The 25,820-nt window shown below is 42.6% G+C and overlaps 1 protein-coding gene across 1 annotated transcript in view; it reads left to right on the top strand.

Annotated features, from left to right (window-relative positions):
- The window catches only part of LONRF2 (LON peptidase N-terminal domain and ring finger 2), a 41,684-nt gene that overhangs the window by 8,368 nt on the left and 7,496 nt on the right, over positions 1–25,820 (top strand). The window contains exons 2-10 of the mRNA XM_079972617.1: positions 14,492–14,610; positions 14,760–14,882; positions 15,783–15,944; positions 16,474–16,696; positions 18,668–18,767; positions 20,383–20,497; positions 22,050–22,171; positions 22,505–22,663; positions 23,741–23,903. Of these exons, the coding sequence (XP_079828743.1) occupies positions 14,492–14,610; positions 14,760–14,882; positions 15,783–15,944; positions 16,474–16,696; positions 18,668–18,767; positions 20,383–20,497; positions 22,050–22,171; positions 22,505–22,663; positions 23,741–23,903 (1,286 nt within the window). The remainder of the gene's footprint in view (positions 1–14,491; positions 14,611–14,759; positions 14,883–15,782; positions 15,945–16,473; positions 16,697–18,667; positions 18,768–20,382; positions 20,498–22,049; positions 22,172–22,504; positions 22,664–23,740; positions 23,904–25,820) is intronic.

Here is a 25,820-nt window from a genome sequence, read left to right as displayed (position 1 = left end):
GCTAGACAACAAAAGAACAGGCCCTGCTTTTAGAATTTGAAATAAGATAATGCCAGTTCTGCAGGGACACTCCTGGCATTGTAACTGGCATGATTCACAGAAGTTGTTTGAATGGATAAATGTACCAGGATTGCCTGATAGTACAAGGGAAATTGCTGAGTTTTGTTGTTGTTTTTTAAAAAAGATATTTTTTTGCCCAACTTAAATTGCTATAAATAGGCCCCCTGCTATTATATTCCTAGATAGCTTTTTGTAGCTTGGACCTTCATTGTGCGTCTCAGCAGGCATTCCTGTGCCGCAGTAGCAAATAACTCTGTTTTCTTAGATTCCACACCGCCCCCCAACCCAGTTTGGTTTAAGTGTCTCAGTGTGTGAACTACTTTAGGAGGTGACTTTTGACTGTAACTTTGCTTTTATATTGTTGACACCGTTATTTGAGGTAAGGAGAGCACCAAGTGTAGCTAAGGAACATGCAAAACCAAATTTAATTAATACAGTGGTACCTCGCAAGACGAATGCCTCATAAGACAAAAAACTCGCAAAAGTTTCTCTTTTTTTGAGTTGCTTCGCAAGACGGATTTCCCTATGGGCTTGCTTCGCAAGATGAAAACGTCTTGCAAGTTTGTTTCCTTTTTCTTAAAACCGTGCATTCACTTCGAGGAGCAACTCATAGCACGCGGTGTGGTAGACTTTTTTGAGGTTTTTGAAGACTTTGGTGATTTTTGAAGCTTTTCCAAAGTCCGTGCTTCGCAAGACGAAAAAATCGCAAGACGAAAAAACTCGCGGAACGAATTAATTTCGTCTTGCGAGGCACCACTGTACCACCCGAAGCTCTGAAATATATTGGACTAAAGGTGCATGTGTAATATAGTTCAGAAGCGACATTTCCTTTCCTCTCTTCCTGTGTGTTTTTGGGGAAATGTGGGAGTAGATTATGCTCTGTTTGGAGCGCTTCCTAAAAATAGTAGTGGAGGTAGACAGGAGAAAATTAGAGGTGCAAGCAAGTGGTTTCTTTCTTAATGTGAAGAAAGAGGCATTCAATTCAATGTACTCTTCACTGGATTGCCTTGTTGATTTTGCTCAGATGTTAAAGGTTGAGCTAAAATTGGCCGGATGCTGGGTGTTCAGTGCAGGGTGGTGGTTCTGCATAAGGTGACTTTCCAATTTCAGCTGTCAGTTCATTTTCCTTCTGACAGTAATAAATAAACATTTCCCTGCATAGTCAAGCACGGTGGTACCCATATGGACGCTGCTATGTTTTTCCCATATAATGACCTTTTTTAAATAAATAAAAAAGGCCAAACACAAGCATGTGGTGCACTGCAATCTCTGGAGCTCTGGAGCTCGAAAAACACTGGGGGGGGGGGCGGTGAAATTGCTGAAATGTTTTGGAAGGTTGAGCTATTGTAGCTTCATGGCTAAATTTGTGAATTGGAAAGTCCTTGCTTGAAATTTCACCTCTGCAATTACTGTATTTTTCGCCCTATAGGGCGCACTTTTTTTGGGGGGGGGAATAAAGAAAAAAAATTATTTCCCCCCGAGCCCCAAAGAGCAAAGAAGTCATGACAACAAGCGGGATGGATCCCGCTCGCTGTGCTGGCTTCGTTTTTAGCCTCGGGGCTGGGGGTCCGGGAGCAAAGGCGAGGTTGCGCTCAACCTTGCCATTGCTCCCGGAGCTTGCTTGCGGGCTGGGGAAGCCCGAGCTTCCCCCCGACCCCAGCCCCCAGAACGGGTCCGGGAGCGATGGCGAGGTTGTGCAACCTCGCCATCGCTCCCGGAGCTTGCTTGCGGGGCTGGGGGCGGGGGAAGCCTGAGCTTCCCCCGACCCCTGCCCCAGAACGGGTCTGGGAGCAATGGCGAGGTTGCGCTCAACCTCGCCATCGCTCCCGGAGCTTGCCGGGCTGGGGCGGGGGAAGCCTGAGCTTCCCCCGACTCCAGCCTCCAGAACAGGCTGTTGCTCACAAGGCTTGCGGACACCTGCGCGAAGCACGGGGCGCGCTCCGGAGTGCACCCCGTGCTTCGGGCTGCAGGCTGCTGCCCGCAAGCCTTGGGAGCCCGGTGGGCACTCTTGCCGGGCTCCCAAGGCTTGCGGATAGCTTTCTGAAGCCTGGAGTGCGAGAGGGGTTGGTGCGCACCGACGCCTCTCGCTCTCCAGGCTTCAGCGAAAGCCTGCATTCGCTCTATAGGATGCACACACATTTCCCCTTCATTTTTGGAGGGGAAAAATTGCGTACTATAGGGCGAAAAATACGGTAATTCACCAGGTGGCAGTATTGCAGCTTTCACTCTCATCCTCTTTCAGGATGGCAGTAGCAAGCCTACCTTGCAGGGCTCTTTTCTACATATGTAACAGTTGAAATAACACTATCTAAATTCTGTGCACTAATAGTAAGGAAGTTATAAAGGTAAAGGTAAAGGTACCCCTGCCCGTACGGGCCAGTCTTGACAGACTCTGGGGTTGTGCGCCCATCTCACTTAAGAGGCCAGGGGCCAGCGCTGTCTGGAGACACTTCCGGGTCACGTGGCCAGCGTGACATCGCTGCTCTGGCGAGCCAGAGCCGCACACGGAAACACCGTTTACCTTCCCGCTGGTAAGCGGTCCCTATTTATCTACTTGCACCCGGAGGTGCTTTCGAACTGCTAGGTTGGCAGGCGCTGGGACCAAGCAGCGGGAGCGCACCCCGCCGCAGGGATTCGAACCACCGACCTTTCGATCGGCAAGCCCTAGGCGCTGAGGCTTTAACCCACAGCGCCACCTGCGTCCCTAAGGAAGTTATAACCCTAGCTTATTCAGTATTGAACTCTTACGATTTTATGACTACATGCAGAAGTGGGAAGAAGCTATCTCTACCAGCTAATGCCATGCAATTTTCTCAATGTTGCATTGTGTTATGTGCCTAAGTTTAAGTCAACCACTATTGCGCCTTTTCTCTCTCTTCCTCTTCTTCCTGAATATGGTCTTTTTCTTCTTCTTTGGTGTTAACTGCTTGGTTCGCTTCCTACATGTTGCTTCTAAAGCTGGGAACGCACTAAACCTGCAATCCTACACACACTTTCTTGGAGGTAGAAATATATGGGATAAAGGAATGTAATGTTGGTTTTCTTGAGAAGGTTTTGATCCTTTCAGCTCTTGTTAGCTCTCAGCAACTTCGTGACCTCTTTTAATATGCCCATTGTTGGTTTGCACTAAGCTGCCTGCTTCCTGCAGGTCACGTGCAGCTGAATAAACGGTTTATTGCAGCTGTTTGGTAATTAATACAGATCCAAAAACAAAACCCTGTGTCAAGCCATTTGGAATAGAGTGTTTCAATTACCCTTGGACAGAGTTAAATACATGATAAAGCTGGCATGTCCCAGAGATAATGTGCCCATCACTATTGCTGATAGCAGAAAAAGTTCTGCTACATTTCCACATTGCCTAATTTTTGTCTTTTTCTTTGGTGATCACTTGTTGTCAAGTAAAATTGTCTTCCATGAATATTGTCTTAACAGTGTGTCCGTAAGGTGACTATCTTTGTAATCCTATATGAACACGTGTTTTAACTAGGTTAGAGTGATGGGGAGATTTATGTGACCTTGTGTGGTTTTATTTCAATCATTTGTTAGTCATGGGAAGGTGGGATATAAATGTGTTAAAATAAATGCTTGGTAATTTTCAGTGATGGCAGGTATCAAAGCCATCAAAGCAAGTATGATTCAAAGCAATTTGTTCTACCAAGTGCTTTTTTTCTTAAAAAAAAAATGTTTAGAGGTACTCTCATTTTGACTCAGGAGAATCACCATTTTATAGTTCAAATTGGGGAAAATAAATACAGTAAATGGACAAAAGTACAAAGATTCACAAAATGTTTATGGGTATGTGTACCCCTGCATTCCCCCAGGGGGGGAAAACATTGGTTTTACTACTTGTATTATACTACCGCATAATACAAATACTGCTTTTTCCAAAATGGGGATCCCTTAGGATTTTGTTCCTTAAGCCCAATGCTGCTGGGCAGAGATGAGTCAGTGTTGTTGTTGTTGTTGTTGTTGTTGTTTTATTTGCATTCCACCCATCTGACTAGGTTGTCCCAGCCACTTTGGGCAGCTTTCAACAGATACAAAAACATAATAAAACATTACACATTAAAAAAAAGTCCCTATACAGGGCTGCCTTCAGATGTCTTCTACAAGTCAGATAGTTGCTTATTTCCTTGACATCTGATAGGAGGGCGTTCCACAGGGCGGGCGCCACTACCAAGAAGGCCCTCTGCCTGGTTCCCTGTAACCTCACAGTGAGGGAAACCACCAGAAGGCTCCTGGAGCTGGACCTCAGCAGATGGAGATGCTTCTTCAGGTATATAGGGCCGAGGTACAATAACTAACCCCCGGGAACCATTGGTGGAGGCAGCATAGTTCAGTGGGTAGAGCATGTGTATTGCATGCAGAATGTCCTAGGTTCAGCCCCTGCTGTCACCAGTTAAAGGGATCAGGGAATGGGGAAGACTCCTCTCCCTATGCCAGCAGAGAGCTGCTGGTAGTCCAGGTAAACAATGCGAGACTGACAGACAAATACTTTGACTGGTATTATGCAGCTCCCCAGCTGAGGTTAATGGGGTGGAGTCTTCTTTTCCAGTAGACATCCTGTGCCGTATGTTCTCACATGTTGTTGGGCCAGACACTTCTTTGGCACGCGTCAAAACTGAGGGTTGAAAAAAGCAAATCGCTGTGCCACTGCCCTAGCGTTGTGAATGGTTTGTGCTGTTTCACAATTGGGGCATGGATGGAAAATTATATTACAGTGGTACCTCAGGTTACATACGCTTCAGGTTACATGCGCTTCAGGTTACAGACTCCGCTAACCCAGAAATAGTGCTTCAGGTTAAGAACTTTGCTTCAGGATAAGAACAGAAATTGTGCTCCAGCGGCGCAGCAGCAGCAGGAGGCCCCATTAGCTGAAACTTAAGAATAGTTTCAGGTTAAGAACGGACCTCCGGAACGAATTAAGTACTTAACCCGAGGTACCACTGTATATTCACAGTGTTTTTATCTGGCCATCTCTCCCTTTTCCTCCTTCCTCATTCTTTTTCACAACAAAACAGAGCAAGGATAATTGAAAGAGTGTTTTGGGTTTTTTTTGGTTTTCCCTTAAAAAATTGGTTAAAATATAACTGGAAGTGCTTATGTAAGTTTGTTTTTCTTTCCCTAGCTTCCCTTGATAACGTGTATGCAAACATTGTTCACGTGGCAATGAAAAGATGTCCCACATGCCTTTTGGACTACAGGCATTCACTGACCCAGCAAGCATGTTGTGTCTTTCGCTAGGTCTTAGTTCAGGCTTTCGTAGTCTTTTCAGATGCTGTCTTCAGCGCTGCTTGTCCAACTGGCTGGAGCAATCCACTTTGAACAAAATATTTAATTTCTGTTTAGGTAGACAATTGGGGGTTTGCCTCTCGCTCATTCCTCCTCTGCCTCACATAATAATAATAATAATAATAATAATAATAATAATAATGAGCCTGTCAGATTTCACGTAAAAAAGAAGTGATAATCAGAGCTTAAAATGTTTTGTTATACTGCTTCAACGTGACCGAGAAGCAGACAAATGTGTCTGGTGTTTTAGAACAGGGTTGATGCAACCTTTAGAAAATGAACTGATCATCCCACTCCTTTTCAAAAGCATCACATTTGCCATCTCTGAAATCCGCTCTTCCACTGGGTACACGTGCACAGAAGAAATATCATGCAGTGGGAGTTGTGGTTACCTAGAGACTGTCAGTAGCTCTCATCTTTATGAAGCTGTATTACATTTTTATGTTGGTTTAAAATAAAATAAAATTGTACGCATATGGCTCAACCGTCATCTGTTAAAGGTAGCTAGGAATGTTACCATTGATTTAAATGGGAAATAGATTCCACACTCGATGAATCTACTACAATAATTAGGTAATGTTTCTATGAAATCTAAGAGTAGTATATCCCAAAGCCTTGACATGACTTCAGTGCACCCCAGGTGAATTTCTTTTATCTTGCTCACATAGAAGGTTAGCCATTTCCTACTGTACTTTCCATCCTGCCTTAAGTGATAGGCTGTTATTTCTGGACAGACATGCGCCTTTGTGGAAGCATTTGGCAGATAAAGAACATGTGTGATGGCTGGCTTTCTAGTTTGCAGCTCCTGGGTATGAACCTGCGCTTCTACTCTTATGTTTCCCTTTGTTTTAGCCAGCATTTAGCAGAATTTTTAGCAGTTGAGAAATACTGCTGAAAAAACATGGTTGTTTCTGGGACAGCAGAAGGTTAATGTAGGGCAGACAGAAATGGACTATACAGAATGAACTTAGAGAGCAGCTCTACAATGACTGTTCTCCTGTTAACAGCAGAGGCTGGGTGTGCAACATATAATTAAAAGACTCCTAATGATGCTTTAACCACAAGTAAACACTACAGGTGAAGGAAATGCAACTGGCTACCTGATTATATATTACTGAACTATTTATTCTTTCTGGTTACAAAAGACATTCCATAAGAGGGGAAGCTTGGGGCAGAATAGGCCTTCCGGTCGGTGTACTGATTGCCTCTTGGTCTCCCTGATGGAGCTTGACAGAACATTGCTGGATTTGTCCCAGGTTGTGGATATGGGGAGACTTTTATCTCCAATTGAGACCTCCTTAACTGGTGACTCTCAACAAACCCAGGAACCCCATGACAAGTGTGGGCTTTGTCCCAATATATGTCAGGCAGTTGTGTGTGGGGCGGTCACACTCTGGATGGGATTTTTCTGTATTGGGTGAGATGGGATTATCTGGTGTTGGCGAGCCTTTAATTACTCCTTTATCGTAGGTGGATTACTACTACCTGCTTGAGTGGGGGAAAGCTGATTACTTTTGATCTCTGCTTTTGATATCAGTGGCAGTGATTGTTTTTCTGGAATGTTGAGGATTGCTAAGAGGTGGCACTCGGTTGCAATGTTTCTGTACCTGCCTTGCAGGGCAGTTCCTGAAGGTGGTATTTCCATTTCTTGTGGGAGACAATCCTGTGCAGTTTCTCAAGGTTCTGCCTGTGCTTCTTAACACCCGAGTGAGACAGCTTCATGGAGTCTTCTAGGGATTTCCTTCTATATCCAGGCTGCCAAGGTCTTCCATAAATAAGATTCATAATGAACTGAATAAGGGTGAGAAAGCTAAAGTTCAGTCAGATAAGATGGACCTGTTGATGCTGGGCGCCGGGCCTTTTCTTAAACGGGAGTCTCCTTTCAATTAAATAAAGAACAAGCATATCGGTGGAACGAGGCTTCAGAATCAGAGTCCTCAGATTCCTCGAATCTTGATTTCCTGTAGTCCTGTAACATGTTCGAATAAATTCAACTTGGTTATTCAAAAAATAAAAAATAAAGAACAAGCGTGCACCTTGGGAACCTGTAGCTGTTTCATGATACCCAAAAGGCAGCCATGACCAGTAATGTGTTCTTCCAGCTTTTGCATCACATCGACCTAGATACTACACAACTAGATGTTTGGCATGTCCCTGGTAGCAACACCTCTGGGCTACTGTAATGCAGTTCTCTTCAACCTACCCTTGAACTAGTTTTCAAGCTTCAGCTGATTTGAAGTGTGGCAGCTCTACTTCTGCCAGAAGTTGCTGAGCTCATATAAAAGTTATTCTTGCTGGTTCTAATTCTCCCTTAAAAAAATAATGCCCTTGAAAGGTACTTATTGAACTCCTGGTCCTTCAAAGGACTTGATTCCTTCTTTCCCAGCCTGCTAATAATGGCCTGCCCAGTCAAGGGATCTTTTAATTGAGAGAAGTGTTTTTTCTAGTATGAGGGAAAGACTATGGGCAAGGCATGGATGTTGCTAATTTCTTTTTTATGCTGGGAATAGTGGGAAGTTGTAGTTCAACCCCTATGATTCCATGGAGGAAAAGGACACTAGCCTAAGATTTTGGACTTCTACCATAAAGTGAGCCCTCCATCACCTAGCATTCCCCTGGGTGAGCAGGGTGCAAACAGAATCATGTTGGGAAAGTTTTCTTGCAGCAGGCTGTGCTCACTTTAATTTTGTATATTGTGGTTAAACACCCCTGCTTTGAATTTTTGCCCTATTCCAAGTGTTATGATGATGTCACCTATACTTTTAATTATTTCACTGTAAGCCACAGTAATGTTTTTTTATTTGCATTCCTGCTAGAAAAGACAACATTCATTTTTAGTTGCACTTAGATGTACCTTGCAGATGCATATTTTTTTTTTTTTTTTATAATAATTTTTATTAATTTTCCACACAGATAATAAACAGCAATATAACACAATATAACTTCATACTCATCGGTTCATAACCTTTTTTCTTTGACTTCCCCATACCTCCCCATCCCTGCATCCTTGTTTAATAATTCTTTAGCAACCCTTAAGTCCATTGTCTTAATTCCTTTTCGTAAATATTTCTTAAGTTTTTTTTTTTTGTTTACTGCTGCAATTCTTTACTTCTTACCCCCTGACATCTTAACATTCCTCAATTTTACAATTATTTTTAAGATATATTTTGAAATTCTTCCAGTCCTCTTCCACTGTCTCTTTCCCCTGGTCCCGGATTCTGCCCGTCATCTCGGCCAGTCCCATAAAATCAATCACCTTTGTTTGCCATTCTTCCAGAGTAGGTAATTCTTGCGTCTTCCAATACTTTGCCAGTAGAATTCTTGCTGCTGTAGTGGCATACATAAAGAAAGTCCTATCCTTTCTTAACACCACTTGGCCCACCATACCCAAAAGGAAAGCCTCTGGTTTCTTAGGAAAAGTCCACTTAAGGACCTTCTTAATTTCATTATAGATCATTTCCCAGAAAGCTTTAACCTTTGGGCAGGTCCACCAAAGGTGGTAGAAAGTACCTTCAGTCTCATTACATTTCCAACACTTATTATTAGGCAAATGATAAATCTTTGCTAGCTTGACTGGGGTCATGTACCACCGGTAGATCATTTTCATAATATTTTCTTTTAAAGCATTACATGCAGTAAATTTAATACCGGTGGTCCATAATTGTTCCCAGTCAGCAAACATGATATCATGACCTATATCTTGTGCCCATTTGATCATAGCTGATTTCACCGTTTCATCCTGTGTATTCCATTTTAACAGCAAGTTATACATTCTTGATAAATTCTTAGTATTGGGTTCCAACAATTCTGTTTCTAATTTTGACTTCTCTTTCTGAAATCCTATTTTCCTGTCCTGTTTAAACGTCTCATTTATCTGATAGTAATGCAACCAATCTCGAACCTTAGGTTTTAGTTTCTCATAACTCTGAAGTTTCACCCTTTCACCATCGTATTCTATGATCTCATGATATTTTGGCCATTTAGAATCCATATTAAGCTTTTTTACTTCCCTAGCTTCCATTGGTGACACCCACCTAGGGGTTTTACTTTCCAACAAATCTTTGTATCTAATCCAAACGTTGTACAATGCTTTCCTTACAATATGGTTTTTAAAACTTTTATACACCTTTACCTTGTCATACCATAAATATGCATGCCAACCAAAACTATTGTCATACCCTTCCAGATCCAAAATGTCAGTATTCTCAAGAAGTAGCCAGTGTTTCAACCAGCAGAAAGCTGCTGATTCATAATAAAGTCTTAAGTCCGGCAGGGCAAACCCCCCTCTATCCTTTGCATCAGTTAAAATCTTAAATTTAATTCTGGGCTTTTTGCCCTGCCAGACAAATTTTGATATGTCTTTCTGCCACTTCTTGAAACAGTCCATCTTGTCCACAATCTGCAACGTCTGGAATAAAAACAGCATTCTAGGCAATACATTCATCTTAATAGTAGCGATTCGGCCTAACAAGGAAAGTTTCAGCCTTGACCATATTTCCAGATCCTTTTTAACTTCTGACCAACATTTTTCATAATTATCCTTAAATAAGTTCACATTCTTGGATGTTAAGTTTACCCCCAGGTATTTTACCCTTTTTGTAATTTCCAAACCTGTTTCATTCTGAAAACTCTCTCTTTCTTCCATTGTTAAATTTTTTTCCAACACTTTCGTTTTTTGTCTATTCAATTTAAAACCTGCTACTCGACCAAATGTTTCAATTAGTTCTAATACTCTTTTAGTACTAGTGTCTGGCTGTTGCAAAGTCAATACTAGGTCATCTGCAAATGCTCTTAATTTATAATGTCTAACTCCGACCTGAACTCCGCAGATGCATAAACTGGTATATTTTTTGCAACTCCCTTTTATAACTCTGAAAATTTGTAGTGGTGGTGAAGATTATTCAGCGCTGGCAATATTTTAGGGATAAATGCAGTACTTTTTTTTAGGCTGAATGCAGTAAAAATGAAATGTTAAATTTACTTCACTCTGTTCTGCATTAATAATTAGTAATACCGTTCCCTGAATAAGCCTTGCACCAGTTTTATTGGTTCTTAAATCTAGTTTTCTTCTTGCGCTGTAGTAATGGGAATTAAATAGAGTTCTATTTAAAGATGCCCTTGAAATGTTGTGAAAACATTCCTTACTTATTCTAGAAAGTCACAGTGCAATCATGAATCCCAGTATATCCACTGTATCCTCTACATCAGTAATATCCTATACACTGGAGCTAATTCCAGTAAGAGAGAACAAAACTGTCAACCAATTTGTTGTTGTTGTTGTTTAGTTGTGTCCGACTCTTCATGACCCCATGGACCAGAGCACGCCAGGCACTCCTGTCTTCCACTGCTTCCTGCAGTTTGGTCAAACTCATGCTGGTAGCTTTGAGAACACTATCCAACCATCTTGTCCTCTGTCGTCCCCTTCTCCTTGAGCCCTCCATCTTTCCCAACATCAGGGTCTTTTCCAGGGAGTCTTCTCTTCTCATGAGGTGGCCAAAGTATTGGAGCCTCAGCTTCAGGCTCTGTCCTTCCAGTGAGCACTCAGGGCTGATTTCCTTCAGAATGGATATGTTTGATGTTCTTGCAGTCCATGGGACTCTCAAGAGTCTCCTCCAGCACCATAATTCAAAAGCATCAATTCTTTGGCAAGCGAAGTCAAACTCACAATAATAGCTGCATGGTTCTATGAACATGCAGAGGTCTTCCAGCACCTGTTACGTGATCCCTTTTAACTGGAGATGCCAGGAATTGAACCTGGGACCTTCCACATGTAAAGCAGATGCTCTCCTACTCAGCTACAATCCCTCCTCAAATAAACAAATCTGTGTTCGGTTTTTACTTGGACTACTCCTTTTGCAGAACTAGAGTTTTGTCATTGTTGGTTGGGGGAACCCTGTAATTAGCATGTAGAGATGTGATTTTTCTACTCGCCCGCCACCCTGCCCCTTGCAAAACAACAACAACAACAACAACAACAACAAACCAACAACTTTGCCCAGTTTCCCTCCTTGTGCTGTAAGGGCCCCAGCAGTCTCCTTTTGCTGCTTCCAGTGTGATTATTTCCTGCAAGCCTGGCATTGCACTCTGCCAGCATATGGGTTTAGGAGCAATCCTGACCCACCCAGGGCAGAATCTCTGGCACAGCATTTTGTGAAACGGGCAGGATGTCAGCGTGATCTGTGCAGAATAAAGTGAGGATTCACTTCAGACATACTTGAATAGTTTCATGAATCGTAACGGCATGAGTGTTCAAGCCCATGGAAGCTCTGGCATATTAGCGTTTAGTTTATGTGTCTGGTTAATGAAAGCCTACCTCTTTGCCGCAAATAGGTTTCCCCCTGTAACTTTGACAGCAGTTGTTGGTCTGTTCTCATGATTATGGAGAAATCGCCAAAAGGGATGTTGTTCCAATATAACCCTCCCCACCTCCCCACCCCAAAAAAGTTCTTCAAAATCTACGCATAAGAAATAAGAGTGCTGCCAGTTACTTAACCCATTCTGCAGCACAGTGTAGTTTCCTAGTACCATTTAAGCCCGGATCCAATCTAGTATCAAACAACGTGGGTCACCTCCCAATCTTTGCTGTTTTGTGGGTGGGATTCAGCAGCACATCTGCAAATTCAATGGATTCGGCAGTCTTGTACAACCAACACACTTCCAAAAGCCAAAACCTTTCTTTAAGTAAGGAAAGTGATGGGAAGATACACTGGAAAATGTGGGATAAGGGTTGAAATGACGCGACCTCATACAACCTCCCTGCAAACAAATCAGGATGAATGTTCGGACCGAGTTGTCTGGAAACAACCTTAAATATATTTCATATGCCTCACACAGCTTGTATCCCATTATGGTGGCATAATGTGGAGATCAGATAACAAACTGTATATATAATTTAATTGAGGCCAAAATAACGCATGGCATGAAGTTGTGTGGATCTTTTGTCCAAAAGGAGCTTTGAGAGGCTCTGCTTAACCTTTCCTTTACCAGCTGTTCTTTCTGGTCAAAATCTCCTTTCTGTAGTTCCAGACAGGAAGAAATATATGAGCATGTGGTTTTACCCCCTGTAGTGAGAAAAAATGCCTAGGTGAGGGGCATTGGGAGAAAGGATAAGCAGATTCTCCCCCATTTGTTCCCTCACTAAACCTAAGGCTTTTTTTAAAGCTTGGGGGTGGGGGGGAAGAAAATACATTTAGGGAAAGACTGATGTAACTGCATATTATACACAGTCTCAGTCTGTTTTAAAACGCTTCTGTTGTGCTTGCACAAACATGTTTTGAATTGTGCTTAAAAATATCTTAAGTGCCCATGTCTGCCACGTAGTTAGTCATGGTAAAACACATGTTCCTTGTAAGGTTTGGTAGACTGTGTGTGTGTTCCGTAGGTGATGTTAAAGTACTTGTTGAAAACATGCCACACCTTCCTTAAGAGCGATCCTTGTTGAACCAGAATGGTTAAGACTTCCCCAACAAGTTAGCCAAATATTTCTTTTCTGATTCACCCTTCATTGCTATAGATTTCACGGAGGAAAAAAGATTCCCCCCCCCCTTTTTAAAGCATAAACCTTAAGAGATCCACTAGCATATGTAGAACATATGTAGAAACGCCTGCAAAACTGTGGTTCAGAGCATTGGAGACAATGCTAATACAGAGTGTGGAAAGTTCAGCCTGAAATCTTACACCGACCAGGGTGGTTAGTCCAAATGTGATCCTCCAGATGGCCCTAGCTACCATGGCCAGTGGGATAATAGTATTTGTAGTCCAACAGCATCTGTAGGGTCACTGGTTAGCTGCCCTTGCTGTACATATTTACCTGGCAGTAAGACCTGTTGAACTCAGTGGGACTTAGATTTGAGTACAAATGCATAGGATCGAACCATCAGAGTATTTTACAGAGTGTCTACCTGACTTGTTTGCTGAAAGGCATGAGTACCTGCTAGAAGCATAAAGGACTAGCAGGTTATTCAATAACTTGACCATCAATGGTGTCATTCACTCTTCCATCTTCATCTGTTCGTACCAGTTGTCTAGCTTTTCATTAGGAACTGAGATGGTTTAATCACATGCCTACTTAATTAGTTCCCTTTCAAAACATCTTTGTTCACAAAACTTGAGTACAGTTTCTAAGGACAGACTAAGAGAACTGAGCCTGTGGGAGGCAAAGAAGAGCTGTAGACTTCAAAGTTCTAAGAGAGATGTTAATCACATGAGTGGAGTCTTGCTGAAGTAGGTTTAGAGACTTAGCTCTGGTTTTCACCGGTGACCTTCTGTTGCTTAATTAAGGAAGCCAATAAAGCCTTGAGTGCTTTTTCTTTATCTTTGAAGGGAAGCAGAGGGGTCTCTGCTTATATTGAGGTCCTTCCAGACAAGCTTTGGTACAAGGTTTGTGGGGAGGTTATATGATATTGGCTGCTTATTGAGCGTTCATCCTAATTTGTTTGCAAGGAAGGCTATATAACAGCAAACCAAGCAGTTGCTGTTCCAAACTTTCCAGTTGATTTTGATGCTGATTTTTTAGTATATATAAAGAAAACCTTTATCAAAAGAATCCTCCTCCTAAATATATATGCATTGGGAATTTAAATTATATAATTCAGAAATAATAATGTATGAAAAACAATAGTAGACTGATGGCCTCAATCTGGATGAAGGGCCAATAATCATTTTAATGATTAAAAAAAAAAAATACTGTTGCTTCTAAGCCTTCTTGTTTCTGCAGAGGAAGAGTTTGGCCTTCAGGAATTGTGAACCGTGAGCTAATATTACCAATTAGTAAGCTTGCCAGCTACTAGAAACTTAAGCCCAAGGGTCATAGTGAAATGGCATGCCAAAGTGTTCTCATGTTTTATAATCCTTACAGAACCTGATGTCACACTGATCTCAAACTTGCCACATACACCCCTTTTGAAAGCTGCCTGGCGATTAGCTAGGTAGCTCTAAAAATACAGTGCTTTATATATGCAGTCTTTTAGCAGTGATGTGTGTCTCAACCATCATATTCTTAAAAAGGAACAAATGCTATTATAAACAAGAGAGAGAGGAACTGATTATGTTTTGATTGTGCCTGTGTAAAACTAGCAAGATTTAATAATGCTAGACAAAAGTTTCCCTTACATTTTCTCATCTGCTGCTTATATTTCAGCTTCCTGTAAATGTTCGTTAATAGCACAGCGGGCAGAACTTTGTACAGCTATGAAGAATTATCAACAAGCTCTTTATGATGCAGAGGCACTCTGCCAAAATAAACCCCATTGGCCTAAGGTACAAGGTTCATAAGCTGCTATGGGGGAGGTGGCAAATGTTTTTGTTTGCCTATGGGTAGCAAATATGAAATAATGAAATGCATGTTTCCCACAATTTTTTTGAAACTTAAATACATTGAGGTTTTTCTGTGTGTTATGTTCACACAGGGTCATTATGTGAAAGCACAAGCTCTTTCTGGATTAGGAAGGATTGAAGAAGCATTGAAGGAATTTCTTTATTGTGTTGCCTTAAATCCTGAGTGGAGCTCAATGAAAATGGAAGCTCAGAAGGTAGGATAACTGTACCAACTTTGCATGTGGTCAGTGCAGGGAATAATATATGCACGTGTGCATTTTGTGTTTTGCTAAAGGCTTCTGATGCACAGTTCTGCTGTTAACAGTGAGATTGTGTGTTAGTCATGGGTGTGGTTTCTCACTGCCATGTTAATCAGCTCATGATAATTAGCAGAGGGATTTATAGCTTGAGTAGCTTGATCATTCCAATGAAACAATAGCCACTGTTGCTTGTGGATTTGCCCGCTGGTTAAAATAATCATGAAGACCGTGGTTTGCAGCTAATAGCCTTTGAAACCGTATCTAACCTGTGGATGTCCTCCAACTAGCTTACCAACCAGTGAAGGTCTCACATACGCCACTACAGCTGCAGCTATGCAGCTGATCTCTATAGCCCCCCCCCCATAACCTATAGTTCCTTCATTTCTAGTGTATTATACTGTTCTGTCAAAGATCTCTAATCATTCACTTTATCAGATAAAACTATGTGCAGCCTGATTTGCACAGGCATTGGGCACAGCACCAGCACTGCTAACCAGAAGTTATTTGCAAACTGGGTTTCTTACCCAGGAGATTCCAACTAAACATCAGGAAAAACTTTCTGACAGTAAGAGCTGTTTGACAGTGGAACGGTCTCCCTCGGAATGTTGTGCACTCTCCTTCCTTGGAGGTTTGTAAAGCAGAGTTTGGATGGCCATCTCTCAGGGATGCTTAAACTGAGATTTCTGCATTGCAGAGGATTGGGGTTCCTTCGAGCTCTACAAATTCTGTGATTCTATTAAAGTCCTGAGAATAGGGTGAGATTGTTTCAGCCCCAAGACCACTCTAACCCGAGTAACTGCAACAGCATTTCAAAACTTATTTCTTTCCCCCCCCCCTCTTTTTTTCTTTGTTTAGATAATGTGTGAGATGTTTTTCCCAGCATTTGAAAACGTGCACGATAATCTAACAACACCTTTTTGTAATCGGACCTCGTATACAAGGTTGAAACCTGTGTTTCTAAGTAGCATAAACACACAGTCTTCTGGAGAAGATGGGTCAACTGCAGAGACCTCAAAGGTAAGGCTTACAACACGTATGCTTCAAAAATAAAAGTTGGGGATCAGAATATCACCTCCCTATCTGACTCTTTATTTACTGAGGTTTAGAATACACCGGCAAAGTGATTACACCAGCACTTTGGAGCACAGTGTACAGAGGTTTCTCAGCTTTGGTCCTAGATCAGTAAAAGTCAGTAACATGGTAGTTCACAAAGGAAGTGTTTTGCTAATGGGAAGAAAACGAAGTGAAAGAAATTGCCCACAAAAAAACGAAACTGTAAAGTTTTGCAAATTTGAGGAGTCCCATTTAAAGCATACTGGGGAGACTTGCAGTCTTGAGATACAAGCCAGAGCTCGTCTGTTCCAGTAATTATGCAAATAGAGCCCTGCATGAGCCACTGTTCCTCTGACTTGGATAATTATCCACTTAGTCCATTTTTATGTAACGGGGTAGGAGATGATTTATAAGCAGCAGTTGTAAAGGTCATGCAACAGCGGTCTATGAAACTCTTCCTGAATTGAAGATGCTATTGTTGTATCTGTTTCAGGAGGCCAGCTTGAAGCTAACTAAAAACCTGTCCCAAGAGACTGATGCATATCGAAGTACAGAGTCTTCTGTTTCTCATCATATACTGGACTTCTCTTTTGAAGACAACAAAAAAACTTTGGGAACGGTCCTCTCCAGTCTGCCTGGCGCAAGCTTAAAAAGAAAGTTTTCTAGTGATGGGGATTTACAGAGCTTGGGCGTCCCTATCAAAATTCCTCGAAAAGGTGTGTTTTTTGAATGAGGATCTCTCCTTTTCCTTGTTTTGTAAGGAAATTCGCACTACTCTGCTTCTGTGGTTGGTAGGTTATTTTTCATTAAGAGCACCTGGACAATTTCTGCTACGAGTAGTGTAAGTTAAAAAGTTTAAAGTTTGTAATATATACACTGTTTAATATCATAAGAGAATGCTCTTGCTGTAGAAAAAGGGTCACTAACCATTTTTTGGGACCAGCGGGCAAGTTTTGAATTTTGAGAAAGTGCTGTGGGCACCATTCACACCTGTGCCCTGGAGATGTGGCACAATGGCACATAGCTGCTGTGGGGTGTGTGGCATAATTAAAGAGAGTACAAGAATTTGCTTCTCTGCCCCTTCCTGCCCCAGAAAATTTCTGGAAGTCATCCATGTCCTGCTGAGCCTGTTTCTGAAAATCACACGATATTGATTTTTCTCTCACGTGCACATGCAAGGATACTGTTGTTGTCAAATAAAAGGGAACATTCTCCAGAACCATAAGAAACGCGGCAGGCGGCCACAACACACACCCCTCTCTCATGCACATGTACACAATTGCTGCCCACATACAGGTCATGGATACATGCCTCTCTGTTTCACACACACACACACACACACACACACACACACACACACAAAACACGTGTTCATCTCTCCCTCTCTCACACTTTGGTGTCTACAGGAATTTTTCTCAACTTAGGGTGTGACTCAAAGCAAAACACTGAATAGGGGAGAGCTGGCTAATTTTTCACAGAAAAATGAGAACAGTGGTGTTGCTACACCTCATCTCATATCTCAGGGTTTTAAAATGTTAGAAGGTGTTTGTTTTTTTAAAGAATTTGGGGAATTGGGGCATTATCAACAGGCACCAGGTTGGCAACGTCTGTGGGATGACACGATGTGTCACAGCAGGAATAGGCAAACTCGGCCCTCCAGATGTTTTGAGACTACAACTCCCATCATCCCTGACCACTGGTCCTGCTAGCTAGAGATCATGGGAGTTGTAGTCCCAAAACATCTGGAGGGCTGAGTTTGCCTATGCCGGTGTCACAGCTTTTGAATTTAATTTGATACTTGGTGATAAATTTGTAGGATTCTTTTTTTTAAAAAAAAAAACCTTTTATTAGTTGAAATAGTATTTTAATTCATTGTTCGTTCACCCTAAGGGCCCCAAGGGCAGCTGATAACAATTACAGCACAATGTTGAAAACAATTTTAAGACAAAGTCCAATCACATAAATAAGGTCGGTTGTAAAATTATGCATCTCGGAAGCCAGGGTAAAGAGTGTGTCATCGGCATTTGCTGAAATTTGTTTAAAGAAAATGCCAGATACAACTCTTTGGAGAGAGAGGTTTACTCCTAACCACCAAGGTCATATACAATAAACAATAAAATGGGCAACATGTGAAATTTTACAGCCAGACCTGTGTTTCTTCTCTGGAGAGCAGTTTTGCTGCAACTCCCAGTTTACAGTATTGTTCTTTTGCAGCAAAACCGACGAACTTGTGGCATATTAAAGATGAACACATTAGTTGTAACATAAGCATTCATGGACTGGAATTTACTTCATCTGATTCAACAAGTTACCCATCTTCATTGGTTTTGCAGCAGCTTTCATTTGCTTTTGATGTTTTTCAGTAATTTCAGATGTGAAAAATTAATTCATTATCTGTTCCTCCGGAGCTGGAGATAGCAATTCCAAATGATGTAAACGCATGATTTTTCTGATAGGAAAATGGGTGCCTTACACTGTGCTCTTTCCAATATCTACTTTAGCCTGCCCTTCTCTATAATACTCTAAATTCAGTACTCCAGCAAACTCTTTGTGAATTGTTGGTTTAGTTAGTGAAAAAGCTCTTAATGCAGGATGACCTTGAACAATTAAAATTAATAATAGGGCCCTTCAGTAAACCTTGCTGATTTTCAATGTGTGTCTGTTCTCTCTCTCTCTCTCTTTTTAAGATGGAGATGCTTCTTGCGAAAATCTCAACTCTCTTCCCTTAACAGCGATACCCGCAAGCCTTGTGGATGCATCTGATTTTGAGTGTTCCCTTTGCATGAGGTATTAGCAATAAATGGACTAAATGTTTGGAAAATATTGCGTGGCATTTTAAAGGCGGAGGAAAGAAGGAAAGATCCTGTCTTATGTACACTAAGCTATTTAATTCATATCTATCAATCTATCTACCCACGGAGGTGAGGAACCACTCATCAGCTGGAGGGCTGGATCTGAAAGTGGTCAACCCTCCACAGGCCACATTGACAGGATGGCCGACCTGCCAGTCACCCGATGCCATAAAAACCCAGAGCTCCTGAGTGCATTCTATACCCACTGAAAGCAGCATGACGGTGTAAGGTGCCAAATTCAAGCAGTGCCAAAGATAAAAGGATCCGTCTGGAGTGTGCTGCAGGTTCTCCTGTTGCGACAGGGGATTTACCTTTGGGTGCTGCTCGTATCTGGCACCTTGCCCTGCTGTGCTAATTTTGGCAGGGATCAGGTATGCTTGGAAGTGACCCGGAACTCCTGAGTGTATTCAGTCCCTGCCGAAAGCAGCACAACAAGGTGCGGTGCCAAAGGAACGTCCTATGAAATCGGGCGACAGGCAGGTGGGGTGTAGCTCAGCTGAAAGGGCCTTGCAAGCCCTGAATGGAGAGGATTGGCAGTCCTCATGCTGATGCCCCCTATCTTCAGCAAATCAACACAACATTTTTTTATAGCGTATTTGTTGATTTGCAGAACTCGTAGGATTGTTCAGGCCAACAACGTGTCCTCAGAGGGCTTTTTTCTTCTTCAGCCTGAACTCTCCAGAGCTCAGTTCTGGCACCTCTCAGGTGGGCACCTTTGCCATTATAAGTGAACAAGGGAGGTGTTCCTAGTGAGTTCTGGCACCTCTTTTTCTAGAAAAATAGCACTGGTCCTCCAGATGTTTCTTGACTCTCAGCTCCCCATCAGCCCTAGCCATCCGTGCCAGTGGTCATGGAAGTTAGGTGCTGCAGTACAAAAACTTCAGGAGGGCATCACATTGATTTCCTGTGGAATATGTGCTCTATAGCTATGCTCAAACTCTTTTTTAAAAACCAAGCTCTCAGTCATATAGCTTATGAAATTACTTGCCTCGCCAAAAGTTGTGCAATTGAATGTACCAGAGAGTGAGTTACTGCCATTGACATTTGGGGAGCAGCAGCATTCAAAATTCATCAGGCGCCAGGTGCGCTTCGCACCTGCCCATTGGCCACTTGCGACCAAGTGAAGATGCCCAGGTGTCAGGATGGCGCCTGATGTCTCCACCATCTGGAGGTGCATGCCTGGAGATCCTTGGATCTTGACTGTTTTCACACACTAATACCGCATCCTGTAGAATTCTATCCATTATATTTTATCTGCACCATCAGAATAAATTTCAGGAACCCAAAAGTTGTATTGAAAACTTTTGAGCCATCTGGCCCCAAAATGGCGACTGAACATTCTGTTTTGGCGACTGCAACCCTGGTATAAGGAGCAATTTGGCGTCTACCTTATATATATGAGTATCTTAGTATCTTAACACTGGAGAGCTGTTATTTGTACCTCATGAAATCACATATGCCTTTATTAACGTATGTGAAAATTCTGGAGTTGTGCTTTGAATGGAAGTGTGGAGTAACCAGTTGTTTTTCAATGCTCACAATTGGTTCAGGTTATTCTACGAACCTGTTGCTACTCCCTGTGGACATACCTTCTGCCTCAAATGCCTTGAACGTTGCCTGGACCATAATCCATACTGTCCGCTTTGTAAGGAAAAGCTGTCTGAAGTAAGTTTTCCACTATCTCTTGGTTGGGTAATACTTACTGTTAGCAAACCAGGTGCGTGGGGGGCGGGGCGGGCTGGCTTGCAAAATAAGGAATTAGTGATGCAGAAGTAGGTGTGTTCCAGTGATAAAGGCCCTCAGGGTATGCAGGAAAACTTTTGGGTGTGGGTGAAATACCCTCCACTCAAAATTGCAGCAGGACACAAGGCTAGGCATGCTCAAGAGTTGCACAGCTCAGCTTAGTTTTATTTATATTTATTTAATATATTTATGTCCTTTTTCTCCCAAGTTTGGGAATCAACGTGGCTCGCAACGTTTTTAAAGCATCATTATAAAATGCAAAGTAATGCAAAGAGTGTGGGACTCTTAATCTCCGGGTGGTGGGTTTGAGCTCCATGTTTTGCAAAACATTCCTGCATTGTAACAGGTTGGACTAGATGATCCTTGAGGTCCCTTCTAACTCTATAAAGTTGTGTGGTTCTAAACAGCTGTGAATAGAAGTTAGGCTGAAAGGAAGCAAGGTGTTTCTTATGTGCCACCCTTCAGCCTAAGCTCCCAGAGCGGATTTGGAGGCCAAAGGAGATCAAGCTGTACGCTTTCCCCCCAAAGTTATTGCAGGGTCTGGAAGGCTTTCCTCTTGGGGGAACAATGAGGTTTTTCATTTGGTATGATGGCAAAGGGAAGGGAGGAAGCTCATGTACACACTCTTTAGCCCAGACACCGCTGAAGGGATTGGGCTATTGTGGACCTCCTGAGACTTGGATCCACACACCCAACTCAAGAGAAGGTGTCAAATATTTCTGGAACTGGCCTCATGAACACTGAGCCTGTAGGGACTTGCCACAGTCCTGCTATGTCTGAGCTGGACTCCTCCTGGCTCCAGCTGCTGCCCACAGAGCCAGGAAATGTGGGGGAGGAATTAGTAGAGGAGCAAAACAACAACAACCCTCTTTTGGCAAGCTCCCTACCTATTAATGTGAACCTCATTTTATAGCTAGGCATCTCAAAGAAGCTTGGCTAGCAAGATATGAATATACTGCACAGCAGTAGTTAAACATGAATTATTTCCTCCAAGGTCGTTTTTGACTACAAAAAAAGGAAAGTAATTGGAAATTACAGTACGGCTTTACCACAATAATAGAATGGTTCCTGTTCTTTCTTTCTTTTTACAACATCTTCTGCAGATACAGTAATGAGTGCCCCCCCCCCCCATTTTGCTATCCCAGGTATCTGTCCTGGCTGTTGAAAACCCTTCACTGCACTATACAGGATTGTGCCATCTTTGTGTATTTTGCACACACTTTTTCTTCTTCTCTTCAGATTTTATGGCAAGGATGGCAGAGCCTGGGGCCTACAGATGATGTTGGAAGTCAGACTCCTGTCAGCATATCTAATGACAAGGGATTGTAGGAGTTGCCACCCAACAACATCTGCAGGCCCCCCCCCCCGATGCTTTTAAAATATGGAAAGGTTTGGCTAACCACACTAACTTCATCACTAGATTCTGCCCCTAAGCCAGCTTTGTTACTGAGTTCTTGAATGCTTTCATTTTTAGTTTTTGGCCGGCCGAACTTACAAGAAGACCATCCTTACTGAAGAATTAATAGTTCGCTACTTGCCAGAAGAGTTGTCTGAAAGGAAGAAAGTTTACGAAGAAGAAATGAAGGAATTGTCAAAGTAAGCAGCCTTCCTATGAAAGACAGGAGGGCAGGGGCGAAGGAAAGAAGCCTGTTATGATGTGTGCCTTGCTCATGATTGCGCTGGGCTCATGATTTATTTCCTTCAAGCGCACCACAAGCAGTAGGCCAAGAACAAACATGGAGTGCAGGCCTGCTCCAGTTGATTTTAAAACTGGATTAATGTTGCATGTGGGTGCGTCACTGATAGAAGGAAAGCCTAGGAAATAGGGAATAATAATGTCAACACAGCCAAGCTTATTTCATGGCAGGTTTCAGAAAATAGCTTTCGGCTGCATGCGCTGATTTAATACGACTCTTCGTTCTCTTACAGCCTGAATAAAGATGTCCCCATCTTTGTGTGCACCATGGCATTCCCTACCATTCCTTGCCCTCTTCACATCTTTGAACCCCGCTATCGGTTAATGATAAGAAGATGTATGGATACTGGCACCAAGCAGTTTGGCATGTGCTTAGCTGATGAACTGAAAGGGTAAGCAAAGGATTTGGAAGCAGACTTGCAAATACTAAATTCCCGAAAGAGGTGCTAGTGTTACGGAGTGTGTGTGTCTGAACCCACCTGTGTGTCCAGCGCTCAGGTGTATTCATACACGCACTACCAAGAACTTTTAAGGATCTATGGCTAGAGTTACGATGTGTGTTCGTTATGAATATGTGTTTATCCATAACCATGTGCCGACAAGAAGTTCTCACCCAAAAGGAATAAAGAAAGATTGTTTTATTACATGTGTTGAAAGTGACTTGTGTGTATTACATGCTGACTCAGATGACAAAACGACAATTCAAGCAGGCGGCAAATCCTGCAGCACATACACACCTTGATCTAAAGAGTTAAAGAACTCCTAACTATTCCCCCTCAATAATTTCATGGGGAGTTGCAAAGTACTAAGAAAATCCAGCCATCTGAACGTAGTTCCTGCAATTCTTCTAACACCAATGTTGCAGCCTTTTATCCGTCACAGAATAGGCAACCTAGTTCCACGTGCGTTGCATCTCTCTGATCACGTATATGCACAATTTCTGCAAGAACCTTTTACAGCTTGATTCTAGACATGCTTATGCATGGAACTGATGATTCCATATTGAATCAATGAGACACATTCCTTAAGTATGCTTAGAATTTTTAGGTATACTTAATACACAGGACTAAGGGGACGCAGGTGGCGCTGTGGGTTAAAGCCTCAGCGCCTAGGGCTTGCCGATCGAAAGGTCGGCGGTTCGAATCCCTGCGGCGGGGTGCGCTCCCGCTGCTCGGTCCCAGCGCCTGCCAACCTAGCAGTTCGAAAGCACCTCCGGGTGCAAGTAGATAAATAGGGACCGCTTACCAGCGGGAAGGTAAACGGCGTTTCCGTGTGCGGCTCTGGCTCTGGCCAGAGCAGCGATGTCACGCTGGCCACGTGACCCGGAAGTGTCTCCGGACAGCGCTGGCCCCTGGCCTCTTAAGTGAGATGGGCGCACAACCCCAGAGTCTGTCAAGACTGGCCCGTACGGGCAGGGGTACCTTTACCTTTAATACACAGGACTAATATGGCTCTCTTTGTCCCTTCAGGTTTGCTGATTACGGCTGCATGTTAGAGATCAGGGATGTGAAGTTTTTCCCTGACGGACGTTCAGTTGTTGACACAGTTGGTGTCCGGCGTTTCAGGGTCTTGAGCCATGGTCAGAGAGACGGGTATAATACTGCAAACATTGAATACATGGAAGATAAAAAGGTAACTTGTATAGTTTTGTGAGGATTTTTTCTACACTTGCCTTCCAAGTATGCATCCTTTTATTTATTTAACTGCAAAATAAATTATGTTGGTTTTTGGTCCCCCCACCATTAGACAACCCCATCCTAACCTCTTAATACTAACCTCTCTTCATCTCTTGCCATTTTCTCCTTCTCTACCAACCATAGAACCTTCTTTCCCCAGTAGTTTAAGCCGTTTCCTTCCTCTCCCCTGTTCTGCATATTGGTCCACTAACATTAGGAAATTTAATATTTGATTACTTTGAATTGAAACACTATGCTCAACAAGTTTTGAAGAGGCAGCATCATACCAAACTTCACAATGACTGGAAGCATATTCCTGGAGATGTTTATAACTTTATTGTGTAGCATTCCTAGTTGTACATGCCCTGCACAGCCTGAAAAATATATCGAGTGAGAAAACATGAGTTTATAGCAGCAGCAGTTTGGGGAAACAAGCAACATGAGAAATGGGAATTTCACTAAAATTGGTGGTTATAGGTACTGCTAGTAGTATTTAGTGGACAAATGTTAGAACTGGCATATATAATCTGCCTGTAATTTGTATCATGCCTCTTAAATAGTGGTGCTCTGCTTTAGATTGATGATAAGGCATTAGAAAGCTCTATATCGGATCACGCGTTCCTCAAGCATGCTTTGGTCACTGGCGCTTAATCCTGTTAATTTCTGCAACTGGTTTCTCCAGCAGCACAACGTAAAGTTGTTCTCAGATAGAAGGAACAGATGAAGGCACAGAGAATAGGATATCATTCTGATCTTGAAAGTTAAAATAACTTGAGCTACTGTGTTGAGTTTTGGACAGAATAGGGGAAATAGATCTCTTATTACGTGCAGAGCAAGAGTTGGCAGCAGAAAAAAAATAATTTGTTCAAATATACTCAAATTACAACTCGTCTCGTAAGGGTCTTTTACCAGTTTATTTGCCTAATATCCACTCTGCAAAGAGACTTAGGTCCTATGTGCCACATCAGTCATGGGCATCGAGGAGAATACAGATGACTGTTTAGCAAGTGGCTTCTCAAACAGCGTGCATATATATAATCACTCGCTGCTGATTGCCATCTTTCCATCCTTCAAAAGGAGGATTGAAAGCTTACCAGACCAGAGGTTACTAATCTGCAACACGATTGTGTAAATAATTGAAAGCACATAACACACATTATTCACCGTATCAGAAGGGCACTAATGCAGCACTAAACCACGAGAATAACAAGCTTTGGAAATGCTTGAGGTGACAGGGTGTTGGTCCCTCCCAGAATCCGGTAGAATTCCATTTTTTAGTTTGCACATTCCGCTCCCTCAAAATATGGCAGAACCTTCTTTTGTATCAAGGGCGCCCTTTTGATTCCCATGCGAATGTCTGGACAAAAGCTTTGCCATAAAACAGTGGCTCGAGAAGTTTCCACGTGAAGCAGATGTGTGTAAAATTGTATGCTTGTGCTTCGTGCACTTTGTTGAACTCTCTGCTTTTCACTTTCCATCCTTCCCCTAAGAAGGTTGTCCTTGTGGATGACTGTCCCTTTTAAATACAGTGAAATCCTCTTAATGCAGAAGCCACATTGAGTCAAGGAGGTTTGATCTGCCTTAAGAATAGCACCCAAATGCATGAAGGCTATGGGAGAGCTCGCAGACCCATTGCGCTGTTGGAAGCCGTCACTGAGTTTAAGGATCTAGGAGGGGAGATAGCAAGTTAGGCTCAGTGGTAAGAGATGGAAGTTTTAACTTTTTAGGTGGCTGCCACAAGTTTCCAGTACAAAGAAATTGCTTCCCCATGCTAGCAGGCCTTGGGGAATACAGTCATACCTCGTGTTGCGTTAGGTTCATGTTGCGTCTTTTCGGCTTGCGAACGCGGCAAACCCAGAAGTGTCTACTTCTG

The sequence above is a fragment of the Podarcis cretensis genome (genome assembly GCF_951804945.1).
Source record: "Podarcis cretensis genome assembly, chromosome: 4".
Taxonomy (NCBI): Eukaryota; Metazoa; Chordata; class Lepidosauria; order Squamata; family Lacertidae; genus Podarcis; species Podarcis cretensis.
The sequence above is the reverse complement of the archived record's forward strand: the minus strand, read 5'-3'. Positions and strand labels throughout refer to the sequence as shown.